The 15126-nt window shown below is 46.3% G+C and overlaps 7 protein-coding genes across 7 annotated transcripts; 3 read left to right on the top strand and 4 right to left on the bottom strand.

The window, feature by feature from the left end:
• The first annotated feature begins 715 nt into the window (after positions 1 to 715).
• Positions 716 to 2393, top strand: V1508DRAFT_383113 (Pantoate-beta-alanine ligase). The gene is made up of 2 exons (XM_066937736.1): positions 716 to 826; positions 876 to 2393. The coding sequence occupies exon 2, from the start codon at positions 911 to 913 to the stop codon at positions 1961 to 1963; it is 1053 nt and encodes a 350-aa protein (XP_066797380.1). The 5' UTR covers positions 716 to 826; positions 876 to 910; the 3' UTR covers positions 1964 to 2393.
• V1508DRAFT_413227 (uncharacterized protein) lies at positions 1935 to 3010 on the bottom strand. The gene is made up of 3 exons (XM_066939747.1): positions 2534 to 3010; positions 2394 to 2487; positions 1935 to 2333 (listed from the first exon to the last, which is right to left on the bottom strand). The coding sequence occupies exons 1-3, from the start codon at positions 2920 to 2922 to the stop codon at positions 2151 to 2153; spliced, it is 666 nt and encodes a 221-aa protein (XP_066797379.1). The 5' UTR covers positions 2923 to 3010; the 3' UTR covers positions 1935 to 2150.
• A 63-nt stretch (positions 3011 to 3073) lies between these two features.
• Positions 3074 to 5647, top strand: V1508DRAFT_413226 (spindle assembly checkpoint component Mad1). The gene is made up of 5 exons (XM_066939746.1): positions 3074 to 3264; positions 3325 to 3534; positions 3601 to 4771; positions 4824 to 5155; positions 5199 to 5647. The coding sequence occupies exons 1-5, from the start codon at positions 3139 to 3141 to the stop codon at positions 5502 to 5504; spliced, it is 2145 nt and encodes a 714-aa protein (XP_066797378.1). The 5' UTR covers positions 3074 to 3138; the 3' UTR covers positions 5505 to 5647.
• On the bottom strand, positions 5582 to 8295 carry V1508DRAFT_32611 (exonuclease V). Its single transcript, XM_066936620.1, has 4 exons — positions 7767 to 8295; positions 6878 to 7710; positions 6025 to 6825; positions 5582 to 5971 (listed from the first exon to the last, which is right to left on the bottom strand). Exons 1-4 carry the CDS (start codon positions 8149 to 8151, stop codon positions 5660 to 5662), a joined length of 2331 nt encoding a protein of 776 aa, XP_066797377.1. The 5' UTR covers positions 8152 to 8295; the 3' UTR covers positions 5582 to 5659.
• A 1085-nt stretch (positions 8296 to 9380) lies between these two features.
• Positions 9381 to 13078, bottom strand: V1508DRAFT_383102 (armadillo-type protein). The gene is made up of 4 exons (XM_066937735.1): positions 12767 to 13078; positions 12531 to 12623; positions 10409 to 12461; positions 9381 to 10355 (listed from the first exon to the last, which is right to left on the bottom strand). The coding sequence occupies exons 1-4, from the start codon at positions 12890 to 12892 to the stop codon at positions 9709 to 9711; spliced, it is 2919 nt and encodes a 972-aa protein (XP_066797376.1). The 5' UTR covers positions 12893 to 13078; the 3' UTR covers positions 9381 to 9708.
• A 6-nt stretch (positions 13079 to 13084) lies between these two features.
• V1508DRAFT_32603 (uncharacterized protein) lies at positions 13085 to 13871 on the top strand. Its single transcript, XM_066936618.1, has 4 exons — positions 13085 to 13302; positions 13363 to 13467; positions 13528 to 13606; positions 13664 to 13871. Exons 1-4 carry the CDS (start codon positions 13276 to 13278, stop codon positions 13717 to 13719), a joined length of 267 nt encoding a protein of 88 aa, XP_066797375.1. The 5' UTR covers positions 13085 to 13275; the 3' UTR covers positions 13720 to 13871.
• V1508DRAFT_413212 (uncharacterized protein) lies at positions 13792 to 15084 on the bottom strand. The gene is made up of 5 exons (XM_066939745.1): positions 14873 to 15084; positions 14660 to 14821; positions 14376 to 14609; positions 14161 to 14316; positions 13792 to 14102 (listed from the first exon to the last, which is right to left on the bottom strand). Exons 1-5 carry the CDS (start codon positions 14979 to 14981, stop codon positions 13972 to 13974), a joined length of 792 nt encoding a protein of 263 aa, XP_066797374.1. The 5' UTR covers positions 14982 to 15084; the 3' UTR covers positions 13792 to 13971.
• Positions 15085 to 15126: the final 42 nt, after the last annotated feature.

Genomic DNA, 15126 nt, shown 5'->3' with positions numbered 1-15126 from the left:
TGCGACTGATACGACAGGAATCTTCATTCCAAAACGGTTTGGGAACAATTTTTGTATTTGGAGTATTCTGGTCGTCGACTGCACCGCAGGGGCAATGAGCTTGAGGCTTATCTAGATAGCAACTAGGTTATTTGGATATATCACAGGTCCGGCATTTCAGCTTACTTCCGGGAACGGACTCCATGTCACGCTTAGTAGTCTCTCGGGTGCAGTTTAGCGGGGGTAAGGAAAGCAGTGGCAGCGAGATAGAAGGAGGATATTTATAATCAGAGGAGAGACATCAGAAACAAACTAGAAATATGAGTGCTGTCGCATAGCCAGTGACTGTTGTGTATTGTGACGCAGCACACCTTCTGTCCGAGCTGTGCTACCACGCTGCGCTCAAACAGCACCTCGCACATACCACGCAGGCGTTATACAATCTATCTGGTGGCCAGTCTCAGTCTTGATGAAAAACTAGAGACTTGGTTCGATTGTCCGACGAGTATTGCACGACTATTTATACTGCCAATCAGGCCAGTCCCATCATATATGGACGGATTAGCATACAAAGAATGGCAACAGAAGTGAGGCTGGAATGCGACGAACACGAACCATCCTTGACTATTTCCCCCCAAATGTCCCGACTTGTTCCCTAACCCTTGAGCTTAATTTGTGGCCGGTACTTCGAGAACGTACCAGAAGCTGCAAAGTCAATCCCCAAATTTTCCCCTCCTGTTCCTTGCCGTGTTCCATCGCGTGCACACGCTTTTACATTCAATGACCAAATATATCTATACATATGTAACCCTGCTGATGCATTAGAGCAATCGCGAAAGTTATTGTGGTAAGCAGTTTTTGCTTCATTGTGCAGGTGAGACTGACGGCGTACACAGCAACAGGCGTCCTTCCTCAAACATCTAGAACACAGATGGCTTCACGAAGTCGTTGGCCGTCGACCAGGTCCGTCCTGCGTCTGTTCAACTTACTACCGTCATACAACCTCTCGCCACTACTACACACAGTCAGACACAATGGCACCGTTGCCGCGGCCGCCGAGGTCCCCGAGTCTAGGAAATCCCCGATCCAGATTCTCCGGACGGCAGCGGAAGTTCGGTCCTGGCGTCGCGAACAGCTTACCAAAGGTCTAACCGTCGGCCTTGTCCCGACTATGGGTGCGTTGCACGCGGGGCACATGCGACTAGTCCAGTCGTCCATGCGGATGAACGACGCGACCATGGTGTCCATCTTCGTGAACCCGTCCCAATTCGCACCGACCGAGGACCTCGCGTCATATCCTCGCGATTTTGACGCCGACATCGAGCAATTAGCTGCCCAGGATGGCGACAACAGACAGGTGGATGTGGTGTTCGCGCCACATGTGGAGGAAATGTATCCCAACGGCATCCCGCTCCATATCGCCGAGCAGAAAGGCGCATTCGTGACCGTCCACGGACTGTCCGAGCAATTGGAGGGCAGAATTCGACCTCAATTCTTCCGCGGCGTGGCGACGGTTGTTTCTAAATTGCTCAATATCGTTACTCCTGAGCGGGTATATTTCGGCCAGAAGGACATTCAGCAGACAGTGGTTGTGAAGCGTCTCGTCCAGGACTTGTGCTACGGATCGGTAGTGCATGTCGTACCTACATCTCGAGACGCAAACGGACTGGCACTAAGCTCACGGAACGCGTACTTGACAGAGCAAACTAGACAAGATGCGGCCGCCATCTACAAAGGTCTCCAGAACGCGGTCATGGTATACCGGCAAAACACTTCCGCCGAGAAGATCATTGAAGCCGTGGTCTCCACGATAACCGAAAAGTTCGACAAAGAAGAAATCGAGTATGTGTGCGTAAACGACAAAGATACTCTCGAAGAACTAGAGACAGTGCACCCTTTGAAAGGCGCGATCGTGAGCTTGGCAGTCAGAGTACCAAACAAATTCGGCGGCAAAACGCGACTAATTGACAACATCCTTTTGTGAACGACTGTATACTCCCGATAATCGTTCGGGCAATTTCACGCGGTGGCCTCAGCTCGGCGATATCTACATGAAAAGCGATCTGGTATTTGGCATATTCTCATAGACAATGCTTTTATTAAAGAACCAAGAAGTTGCACCCATGAATCCATGCGAATGAACCTTCAACCATACTGCCCATTATATTCCATTATGACACAAAATCACCAAAATCATCATTATCCTCGGTCGCATGTGCCACAGTCCGCAATTGGTCTTTTACCTCCTGTGCCGATGGCGGTGGTGGAAGGAACGGCAGCGCACCGGCGTTACTGGCTGCATTCTCTGCATTCTCACTCATCGTATTCGGTGATCTCCTGCGACGAGTTCCTTTCTACACTTAGTCTGTTAGTAGCGCATACTCATTTAGTGAATGATATTCAATAAGACGCACCCCTAACGATATCGTAATTGTCTGTCCCTCTTTCAAAGAATAATCCTTGACCTCCTCCTTCTTCGGTATGATCTCAGCGCTTGGATTCGCATGTCTTTTCCAGTTAGCACCCAGTCAAATTTCGCACATATAAAACACACCTCTTAAAATCCTGCAATGCAATATTAAAATCAAATGCCTCGCTCCGCTCCATAAACCCCATCCCCAAGTACGCGTGTCTCTCCCCGTCCACGACCCGTATCACGAAAAATCGACTAGAGTCTGTAACCTGTTCCACCCCTTTTCCCGTCAGTAAATACGGCGCGCTCGCAAATAACTCGCCATTGCTGCTATCTTCTAGCCGGAGTTCGCAGCGGACGCGGCTAGCTGCTGCGTCGGCAGCTACTTCAAGCACGCGCAGGCGGCCGCGCCATAGCGGTTTGTCGACGTCCCATTCTGAGGCGCAATAGCCTTTTGATGAACGGAGAGGTGGGATCTGGTAAACGAGGACTTCGCTAGATATGAATATTATGGACTCGTATGTCGACATTAATCGTGCTGTGGCTGCTGAACATGAACGAAGTCGAGTCAGGGGAAGTACGCGCACAGGAAACAACGAGCTAGACCGCAGTCTGAGGGCTTTGTACTGCTGTTGACAGCAACCCAAAACCATATTCCTCAACAGTTTGGTGCCTGGTTTAACAGAACACCGCACTCATGTCCATTATCTAGTTCTATTGCTAGTGCAGGACATTGAGACGAGACTATGCGCAAGTCCATTGCGACGCCATTGCGCGGACAGCCTGGTCCAGCGATTGCTCCCGCGAGCTCGATCCCCATGCCTCGCAGGTCATCGTCCATATTCACTCCAGCAAATAATACAGCTCCAAAGGTACCTAGCCAATTTGATTGTCGAGTGGTCACCCTACTAACTACGTCTTTATTGAAATAGATAGTATCAAGGCCGCTATTCCAGGCATCTCAAGATGCAAGTAATATTGACCGGTCAACTACCGCAATCGACGTCCTACGCGCTGAAAACCACGGTCTGAAATACGAATTGTCGAATCTGAAAGATGAGCGGGAGCGCGAGAAACTGCGCTTCGAAGCTACAATTCGGGAACTGGAATCGAAAATAACAGAGGAAGGTAAACGCGCGGATGTATGTCCATTTCACTCCGTTAACACGGTCTCCGATCAAGACTGACTTTGGAATTTATAACGGCAGGGTCTGGAAAGCGATCAGCAATTCCTATTTGACAAGCATAAAGAATTGACGGCTGAGCTCAAGAAACTCAAAGAAGAATGGCCGCCAGAGAAATCAGCGCTTGAGAAAAGGAACCGCAGCCTACAACACGACCTCGGTGAAGCGCGCGATGCACACGACGAAGCATCCTCCGCCCTCCGCTCGGCAGAGTCTGCGATAAGACGGCAGGCGGACGAGTTTAAGGTTAAAGAGCGGACAATAACGAGCGCGTTGCGGGATTTGCAGGAACAGGTTGCCGACTTGAATACGGCACTGCAAGAAAAAGTTGTCGAATTGAACGAGCGGAACGAGATGGTTGAAAAACTTTCAAGCGAGAATAAAAGCTTGAAGGCTAAGACAGATGATCTGCACCTTCTTGATACCGTGCAGCGACAATTGTCTGAGCAACTTGCCAAATCCAAAAGTTTAGAATCGAAACTTCATATAATGACGCCCGAGCTAAACCAACTGCGCGAGGAACACAAGAAATTCAAGTTTGTCGCCGAAGAGAAGACGCTTTTGGAAGCGAGACTGAAGTTGATGGAGGAACTTCGGCGGCAGGTCGCGGAGGCGGAGCTGGAAGCCGCAACATTGCGTGAGGAACGGGCACGATGGACTGCTTTCTTTGACGAGACGGACAATTTTAAGAGTCCGGAGGATGCGTTGAAGGCACTGTCTCAGGAACGGACGGAAAAGATTGCCTTGGTTGATCAGGTGGGCAGGCTGGAAGCTGAGATTGCGGCCAGGACGCAGGGCATGCAGGTCGACGAACAGGCAATGAAGCAAGTGGAACAGCATGTGCAGCAGCTGAAGGATGCCCTTGACAAGAATGCTAAACTAATGGCACGGGTCGAGCGACAGAAGAATCTCGCCACCAAAGAGGCGGCATTTTTGCGTGACCAATTGAAGACATATGACAGCGAAGAGACTATGTACATGCAAGGAAACTACGACAAACAGAAAGCAGGTCGAATTGAGGAACTGGAAACTATACTGGAAGACTTAAAGCAGGAGATTGTCAAGTTAACCACTGAGCTCAAGCAAGCCGAAATTGCCAACAGCGGACAGGCCAATATTAGGAAGCATAAGATTGAGGAGGACGATGACGAGCGGATAGGAGAGTTACTTCGGCGGAATCGCAAGCTTCAGGACGGTATGCGTCTAAATTAATTTGTGACATATTAATCTAATAATGACGTATACAGGATATACTGCCTTGGTGAACAAAGAAGAACTCGCTCGCAAAGAGATCGCGGTGCTAGAAAAACGAATAGCGGCGCTCGAACAAGCCAAACAAGCGCAGGTACGGGTAGTAGAGCTTCGAGACAATCCAGCGGCAAAGGACCAGATTGTGAAAAAGAAAATGCTGGACGTCTTACAGACGGAAAACAATTCCCTAATAGCACAGCTGAATGGGCGGCGAGAGGATATTGGCCAAGTCGTGGGCGTGAATACGTTAGATCGACTGAAACTCGAAATGAAGGAAATGGAAACACTGGTTGCCGAGAAAGAGAAACGAATGAAGAGATTGAAGGAGGTGAGCTCTCTTGCTGCTATAATAATCTTCGCTAACGTGACAGATCTGGTCCGCGAAATCAATGGAGTTCCGAGAGGCCGTATATTCGCTGCTCGGTTACAAACTTGATTTCCTTCCGAACAACAAAGTTCGTGCAACCTCGATGTTCGCAGCGTCAGATGAAGAATCCTTCACGTTCGACCCTGAACTCGGCACAATGAAGTTGTCGGGCCGAGCAGACAGTCCATTCGCACAAGAATGTTCGAACTTAATTCAATTTTGGGTGCAGGAGCGACGTGAGATCCCATGCTTCCTGGCGGCGCTGAACTTGGAGTTATATGACAAGACAACAAAAGCCGCGAGATTTTAAGATGAGATGATAGAACTTTGTATAATATTGGAGGGTACTATATATACCTCGTGCGTCATGCAATTATATATGTAAACACCCAGAAATCCCACGTTTTAGCCCAACTACCCAGCTGAGCTTATAATATACAATCCCCAAATCGTTCCAGACAGTTGCTACATATCATCAACTCCTCGTTCGACCACAAGCTGCCCCGGGGGTCTTGATCGAGCTCTCTTGCCATACTTCTTTTGAAATTGCGCCCGATTACGCTCTGTGCTCTCTCGGATCTTTTCTAATCGCCACAGGCATTGCTCCGCATATGGACAGGAGCGGCACTTGTACGCGTCCTCAACTTCGACTCCTTTTGGATCTCGCTCGCCACGCCAGTAAGACAGCGAACTTGCAACAAACTCTTGTAGATCTTCTTCGCTGTACGTGTAATCAATTCCTGCAAATACTTGGCCATCGCCCTGCCAATAGTATACCTAACTCACATTAGTAATAGCTCGTCAGGTGATTGTATGCAGGCTATCCATACCACAGACATCTGGTCACTCGTTTCATCCGCAAACTCTAAGAACTTCAACCGCAATGCGTCCCATACTTCTCTCAGCGTCCGCAGGGACAATAATGAAGCGCGATACTCATCACTTCGATGATTGCCTTCCTCAAGGATCTCGGCGGAAAGAGTGGCAGTTACGTACTCGTTCTGCTGAATCTCTCTTTTGAAAATATCGCTTAGTTCCGCGTCAGCATCTAACAATAACACTGCCGTCATACGACTGAAGTCGAAATTCCCCTTAGTTAGATCGGTCAATAGACGATGATATATCAAAAGTTGGTAGTATGTGGAACGTTGTTGTGAATCGTGCGGTAACTGGCGAATATACCGCGTCTTGGAGTCCGCAATTCGAATTCTTCGGCGCTTCAACTCTAAAGAATTGATAAACGCCTCGTCGTCTTCCCAGGGATCATCGGGCGCAGAATCCATTACAGGTTGTGATTCCACTGAGTGATCATGTAAGATTTCAGCCAGAGATGCTTGACTAAGTGGCTTAAAATATGATGTGATGTTCTTCTGATCTTCGATCAACCTTTGAGATGACGAATATGACTCTAGAGTGGGAAAGTCTGCTGTGCCAGCATTGGCCTCAAGACTGAAAGTCTGCTGCTGTGCGGCGGGAAGAGATAGAGTCTTCTGAGGTGGCGACTCAGGATTATAGTCCGCATCAATAAACTCAATGCCATCTTGGATTGGCCGGCCATACATGAACGAAACTTCGTCAATAACGCCGGATACAAACACGTCTTCAAAAAAGCCAAACACGGGAAATTCTCGCTGTTCGAATCTTAGCATGGAAATACTTCGACCAATCATATGCACGACTTACAACTATGGTATTTTCTTGGTGTCTGCGGGCACCCTGAGTCAGCGACTGCAACATAACCAGCATATTCAATAGCTTGACGGCTTGCTTATCCTCACGCGTCATTTCCTCCGTTGCTATAGGAATTTCCAGCATATATTGCTTCTCTAATTCCTTGTGGATGTGCGTTCCTTTGGACATTGTTGCAGTCGGTTTGAAATCGTTGAAGTAATACTTGTAAAAAAACTGAAGCTCACACCACGATGGTCCTATGACATCCGTCACATATAATTTTCGGTGCGCCTTATATGTTTCTAACATCGAACCTCTGAAATCGGCAGCCTCAGTGAAATGAAGCGGCAGCATCTTAGGACGCTGCTCGCTGGGGATAGGTGCTGATGGTATACCTTCTGACTCCAAGTAAGGAAATCGCATGCGCTTTCTCTTAAATGGCCTAGGTCGAGTTTGTGGCTGCTCGTTGTGCTCTGCAGGAACCTCAACTTCAAACTCTATGTTTTTCTTCCATGATTTTCGTGATATCGGAAGCTTATCCAGGACACTTGCAGCTCCTTGATGGGACTGTATTGACTCTTCACTCGAGGCATCCGTGAGACTGTAATATTCAGTGGTCTCGTCGCTTTGAGATCCTGGAGCACTATCCGAAGCGCTAACGACTACCTCCGTGTGCGTAGTAGCCGGCTCGCTGGGACATTCCGCCGGGGTCGTCGCCAGCGATACAACTGGACTTTCAGCATTCACTTTTCTTGGCCGACCTCGCTTCCGTCTTGGCTTGACTTCTGCATCTTCGGGGCGTGGTGGAATATAGGGGATAACAGGATCTGAAACAGTTGACCTCACTGTCTAATAGTGTTCATTAGGTATAAGTCAAATTGTCTAGTAATCCGCAGCTCACATGTAGATTTCGCGAATTTGAAGGAAACGCCTGCTGCAGGCCCGCAATATACGGGACGGCCGCTGTACTCATCGTTACCAAGATCCGCATACAAGATAGTCTCCTGTAAGTCCCTCGTAAGGCGTGCAAGCGCCTCCTTCGCAGCATACATCCGATCGACATTCCGTTCGTCGCTATTGTGGTCGCCCTGTTTGTCCTTAGCATTGGCGATCGCGGCGCCCGCGGCGCCAGGAGAAGCCACGACATTTGACGCTATAGCGGCAGAATAAATATCTTCGTCCCAAGAGCTCAAAGACCCATAGTTCGATGACTCAGATGGCGAATTCGCGGGAATTGATGCTTGTTGTTCGATGTCGACGATCCGGTCTTGCTCCCGGTCAGACATGTAAATATTCGCACAGCTGAGTTGTGCAAGGACTAGAATAATTCTATATTACACAGAAGATAATATCACATGAGTTTAAGGGCTAGGATCAGTCGAACAAGAATCGCCAATGTGCGGATGCGGGTTCCAAACTTTTGTTTATTGTATTGACTTGCAATCATCGACATCGCGAACAGACGAGGTACTTTCAGTGAAATGTAACCCTGATTCCAAAAGCGATGAGCTGGGTAACTTCAGCTCTGTACCTACAATTTACGCCGCCAATAACAAGCTTCGACCAAGCTATATATGTTCCATTACGTTATGAGTCTGAGAACGTGGCGATTTCCAGCCTTCAGTCGCACGCCTCTGCACCTTATTCGGCAAATCGCTGACGGTCAAGTTCTAATGGCTGATAACAGTAACGTCTTAGACTCTCCCCAGTTGCATGCAGAAAACTCTGTGTTTCGAAACAAGACGTCGAATTACACCTCCATACACCTCACTTGGCTGGAACGCTCCTGTACGGGAGGAGCCGCTTCAAGTTTTGACACGAGATAGGGCGGAGAAGAGCGAGCATGCTGTTCACGACATAATTTACAACATGGAAGCAAGGTATACTGAGGGCTGTTGGAGTTTTTTGACGTAATTGGCTTCAAGTGTAGGGTGAGTCTTCAATACACAATACCCAGCCTCAACTGTCTCAAGATGAGATCCTGTGCGCTTTTGAATCTCACTTCGCTATTTTTTTTAACAACTGCAACGCAGGAATAGTTACCTCCACATTAGCGATTTCCTTGCTTTGATCAATCTTTCATGCTCGTTAGATACAGATTTATACACATTTGACTGGAATCCAGTCTAGAGTCCAGTGTATGTAATGAATAATTCATAATGAGCATTGAGCAACTCCTATTTAGCAATGCTTTTAAGTAATGCAACGTACAGCGGCTGACAGGAAGTGCTCCATTTACGAAGTGACTGACGTTGGGTTGAATGGTATTGGACGCGCCCAGAATACTATTTGCACAGAATTTAGCTGGTTTAAGGTTGTTCTGGACTAGACTTGTCCTGCATCAGGATGTTCTTTGATAGCAACTGTTTACGCCTGGAATATGTCAACAGGGATACGAATTTACAGTTGAAATTTCAAAGGCATGGCAACATATTCTGACTGGGTGAGGTTGTATCGGCGTGTGTCAGCGAGACCCCGCCGATCCAAAGTCAGCGACGATATACTTTCTAGAACCTGAAAATCTCAATTCACTCTCATGCACTTGCCTTTAACTAGCCCAACTATGCAAATAATCTTAATAATAGCCGACCTGTGAAAATAAAAGACATTGTATAATCTGTTAATGTGGCCAGAAATTTGAAGTAATGAAAAGGAAAATGCAAAGAAAATAATTGGAGTAGTATATATAGAAATCTGAGACTAATGACATGTTCTTCTGCACAGGCTGGATGCCACAGTCCTATACATACGAAATGGGACTAACTTATAGATACACAAGAAATCATAGCCAGATTCACATGAATAATTTACATAGCTCAAATTTTCCAGTTTCGCAAGAACATTCATGATGCAAAAGTAAACCGCATGTCCCTAGCGTCACCAATTCGCCTAATTTCGCTGCGTGGGGTAACATTCCGTCTAGTATACCATCCGATGAAGTCCATAGTCTGCCGTCTGAGTCGATTCATATCATCTGACTGAATCGCAATATCTACAGCTGATAAGTACTTCTCTTTTTCCTGCTGTGTCATAGCAATCGCAGGTAACATGGCCAATGTGCTGTTCACCCATTGAACAGCATTCGGTAGTCCAGCGAGCTTCAGCAAGACAAGAAGGACACTTGTACCATCCGACACGCATTCTCTAGGGAACGTGTACAATAATCCTGAGAATACCTGGCGCGTAAGCATTTCACCCTCGGCCAGCACAATCTGTTTCACGATACCCTGGATCTCCGGTGGTACCGCATTCGCGTCGTAATACTGTTCTCCCGCATCATTAAACATAATGTTCGAGACTGGTGGCGTACTGAACCCGTAAGAGAAAATGTCGTGAAGTAAGTCCATTGCTGTGAAAATAGGTTCTTTATTTTCCGTCGTAAAGATTGCGCGTGCAGCATCTACTGAGGGCTTGCAAAGTTCAGATGGAATGAATCGGTAAGGATAGCTGGTAATCAAATTGGAAAGAAGTCTGAAAAGATCTTCGACAACTACAGAAAATGTCAGTCAAAAATTGAAACAAACCTTCACATTACACTCTTACCATCCGGAATATCAGCAATGTTAACTGTGCTCATATACTTAAATGTGGAAATAGACTGCCGGAAAGCAAATTCCCACACTGCGCTCTGGATGTTCTGGTCCGAGTACTCATTACCATACTCCCGTACTGCGATACCGCTGGCCCAAAGGTAGCATCCATAATGAAACTTGTCGAAGCACACCACCAACTTCTCCGCCACAGTTCCGAGCAGAGAGAAGAATGAAGTGCGATATGAATACATTAGCGTCCGAATAAACTTGCAGCACCGTTCGGATACGTATGTTGATTGACCGTGATTGTCCAGCAATAGGTCAATAAGCGGCCACACTTCAGACCAAAACTGCATGCACGGGTCAGGGTTGCCCGGATCGATATGCGGGTGCACCAGACGCGCGAATGTGTCAAGCAATTCAACTTCATCTGCGATTTTTCTGTAGCCAGCTTCATCGACTGGCGCATTTGCGCGGGAATATAACCGTGCCACGACTGGAGCACAAAACATCTTAAGCGAGTTGTAAATTTTGTCTAACGGCTGCGCTGCAACTAGATGCGCAACGCCATCAGTAAGGTCATAGAGTGACTCGACATGGATCTGTGGTGCAATCTTCTCATAGAAATCATGTAGCTGGTCAATATAATTCACCAGATGTTGTCCACAATCTCTACAGAAATGCATCATAGATTGAGCGGCAGCGCCTGCGATGTCAGAATCGTTGACGTAAAATCCGTTAGTAATATAAGTCAATTGCGCTTCGAGATACTCTGGATGTTTTGCAGTCCATTCAGTATACCGACCCAAAACAAGAGTCACTGCAAACCTGATTTTCTTATGATCCGGTAACCTGATTAGCAACGTCATAACGTCGGGAAGAACGTGCGTCTCGTCGAGATCAACTTCTCTCGCCATTGCTCTCATGCTAAATATGGGTGCTTCGATGTCTTGCCAGGGAATATTCTCACCCATATTCTGGGCTTGTAAGCAGTCATTCACCTTAGTGTACGCTTTGCGCAAGGCGAATGACGCTCCGACCACCGCGCAACAGTCTTTTAACACGTCACCCATTTCATGTCGAAAAGCACGAAACTTTTCTTCCTGCTCTTTGTTGTTTCCAAATAGATCACCGTTACGTTCTTCATATGGATAATGCAGGTGGTTGATCAAAATATCGACTAGCCCTAGAAATACATCTCGCAATTCACGTTTCGCGTCTTCATATCGATCAAGAACCAGCATCTGTTTCAACAAATACCAGAAATAGAATGTGAACTGGATGACTTCAAGATCCTCGTCATAGGATGCACATTCCGCCACCGCTTCCACTAGACTTTTGAATTGCCGTGGTTGCCTTGCAATAACCATGTGCCAAACTTCACCTGCATCTGCAAAGATTTGCGTATAATTCCTGAACGCGTCTGGATCATCCTTGGACTCCGCTATGCGTGGCCGGAGTTCAATAACTTTACTGTACAGAGTCGATACAATATCGGACTCGTCGTCGAGGTCTCGTGTCTCTCTGATCATCGAGCATACGCAGTCCGTTGCAGCGTCAAACAAGTCGTCGTTAGAAAGAGCTTGAAAGACAATGTTCAACAGAGGCGAGTTGACGATAGTTTCGAGGGGTACCTCCCGCAGCCAAGAATTCAGACATTCGAAAATTAATGCGTGTGACGATTGCGGTGTATTGGCTGAGCTCACGTATGCAACCAAAATGTTCAGCACCTGCATCGCGTTGTTTTCTAACAGCTCTTTTGTTCGTTCCTTTAACTCATCTTCCGACAGTGGAATCTTCTTCACGTCGCTTGCCTCCTCAGGCAAGACCTTTAGAAACTCTAGTACTATTGGTGCCGAGGCAGCATCATTACCGCATGCTCTGATAACGTCCTCTAAAGCACTTTTCCATTGAACTAATTGAATTGCGAGATTGGCCAATGCCAGACAGAGTTGCGTCAGGATGATTTTTGGTCCCGCCGTGTAAGTGCCTAGTAGAGTGATCAAGGAACTGCGAAGCTGCAATTGACCGTCTGCTGGCAGTTGGTGAAGATCATATATAACCTATTATTGAAGTTCAATGTGAGATTTGGCTACTTCCAAACAATGGAAGACATCAGACTTCTCACGCACCTTACTCCGTAATGTCTGAGCGGCAAACAATTTCGATTCAATTGGTAGAGAGGGTGACGATAAAATTGTGTGGCTAATGGTCCATGCCTCTTGCTAAATTCACAGTAATCCAACGTTAGCATCAGTTATATGGCATTAGGTTGTATGATCTGGCCTTAGAATTGTTTGATTTAGTGGATCAAACATGTCCAATAGTCGCAGACCACGCAACCTACACGAAGCCAACCTTGACGTACTGATTTCTGAAACTGCTCCAGGAATTGGCCTGCCTGCTCCTTCGTTTGTCGATTTGAACCAGTATACAAGGCGTTCAGTGCTTGCAATATTGGTGACAGTGTACGATCGTCAATTGCGGATGCCATAATTTTCCGGGAGCTACTCGAGGCAAAGGGCAGTCAGTCTATCTGGACAGTGAGATTATCCCCAAAAAACACGAATACTGTGCCCTCGGGTAAAATCAATCAATAGACCCGAGGATGATATAAGGATACGGTTGTCGTAGCGTGTTAGTTGTGCGGAGGTTACTGATTCATTTAAGCACCTGGACGCCGTACCAAGCGAGCAAAGTGAGACAAAAAGTCCTCGTTTTCCTTTAGGACATCACCACGACGCATCTCTCAACTGCACTCTCCACATTTCAATCGGATCTCGGTCCAACGTCTCGAGTATATATTTACCTCGGATCATTAATCACGCAAAGACGGTATCTTGACTTTTAATCCATTTCGGATTTTACTCATACAAAATGTCTGGTCGCCGGAGACAGCAGGTGGTAGGTTGTATTTCATTGTCTGGGTTCTGTCCATAGCTAAGCTGAGCTACTATGATTTAGATGCTTCCACCTATCAATTTTATCTTCAAGCTCCTTCAACAGCAATCACTTGTTCAAATTTGGCTATACGAGCAGGTAGAGACGCGACTCGAAGGTAAAATTAGGGTGAGTTCCGATCGTCGTATGAAGATCCTGAAATAATTTCTCTGAACTAATCTGAGGCAGGGATTTGACGAGTTTATGAACTTGGTCGTGGATGATGCCATTGAAATTAGCGAGAAAAATAATTCAAGGAGATCATTAGGTTTGTCTTCCTTCTTTTCTGGCGATGAGCTTCATTGCGAACTAACTATTACTACAGGGAGAATATTACTGAAAGGAGACAATATCACATTAATTTCAAGTCTTGAAACCTAGAAATTGTGTTCAAAAGACATTGCAATAATTTAGGTTCATTGCACTGTACGGAATCGGCTGTAAAATATTTATGTTACAGGTGGACGCGCGACGCTTCAAGTCATATACTCGCTAAGGGTTGTATACTATTTCATATGTCACTTAAAATAGAAGGGCATCGAAATATTATGGCATAGGATGGTGATATGACAACAGCATGAACTATCCCATATATACAAGTTTTTATCTATGTACAACTTATTTTCCGATGGATTATCTCCTGCGATATATTTCGTCGCCAACTATTACGGCATCTAAAATTTCGTCATGTTCTTCCGTGGGCAGTTCCATATAATCTTCGATAACGTGTGGCTGCACGAGTTGTTCTTCTAATGATACCCCAACTAATAGCTGTCAGCAATGTCCGCATCATGGAACCACTCGCACAACATAGCAACCTACTTATAGCTGGTTCAGTAGGTGCATTGTAATGAGACCATAACCTGTGTAGGCGTATGAAATTGTCGTAGAATCCTTTTCCGCGTCCAAGTCGAGTACAAGATTTTGTGAATCCTAGACCGGGGACAATAACTAGATCTAGTCCGCCCACGTCAAATGCTAAAATTGTCATTAGCAATTTGCGCGTAAATAGGACCACAGTAACCACCAGATCTCACCATCTTCGCCTTCTGTAGGCTCTCTGATAGTAAATGCATTTGCCTTCGCGTCTTCCATTACCAGGCGCTCAATGGACTCAATATCTGGCATATGCAACATATTTATAGACAAGAACGGAAAATAATCAGACGCTTGCTTGCCTTTCAGCCTCCTCTGTGCAAATTGCAATAACTTTTGCTGAGTGGACGGAAGGTCTGTTGTTGGAACAACGCGAGGCAAGAAGATATATTTGTCTGTCGGGCATTAGACACTTCTACCAGTATAAACGACTACAACTACATACTGTCTTCAAAAATATTTCGTATTAGCAAATCTGTCTGGACCTCTACGATCTTTCCAGTGTCTTTCGGAATTGCGTCAGGCACGTCCAAGTGCAAGTAAAGTCCTATCTTGCGCGCCTTATGATATTCCGGTAGCATTCTGATAGTATTCGCTATCATTGACGCTGGTAAACGTCAGTTTATGTGCATCCATATGCATTCTTATTACTTCTCACATTGCGATATTATACTCTCATCTGTTATCCGTTTCAATCGCTTCGCAATCTGCTGTCTCATTCTCTTTTTCGCAGAGGCAACCGCTGCATTTCCTATCGACATAGACATATTCCGTCGTTGTCATTTGCAATCATATCATTGAATCATATTAGAGACGATTAGCAATATCATACTTGCGTCTGGCGCAATCGAAAGTCGTTTCCTATTGCTTCTGGTTCAGACGACTCCTAGCCAAGCCTACTACTAACTCTCT

This window comes from Lipomyces doorenjongii, assembly GCF_038497915.1.
Source record: "Lipomyces doorenjongii strain NRRL Y-27504 unplaced genomic scaffold V1508scaffold_11, whole genome shotgun sequence".
Taxonomy (NCBI): domain Eukaryota; kingdom Fungi; phylum Ascomycota; class Lipomycetes; order Lipomycetales; family Lipomycetaceae; genus Lipomyces; species Lipomyces doorenjongii.
Note: the sequence above shows the minus strand (reverse complement) of the source record. Positions and strands in the feature narration are given on the sequence as shown.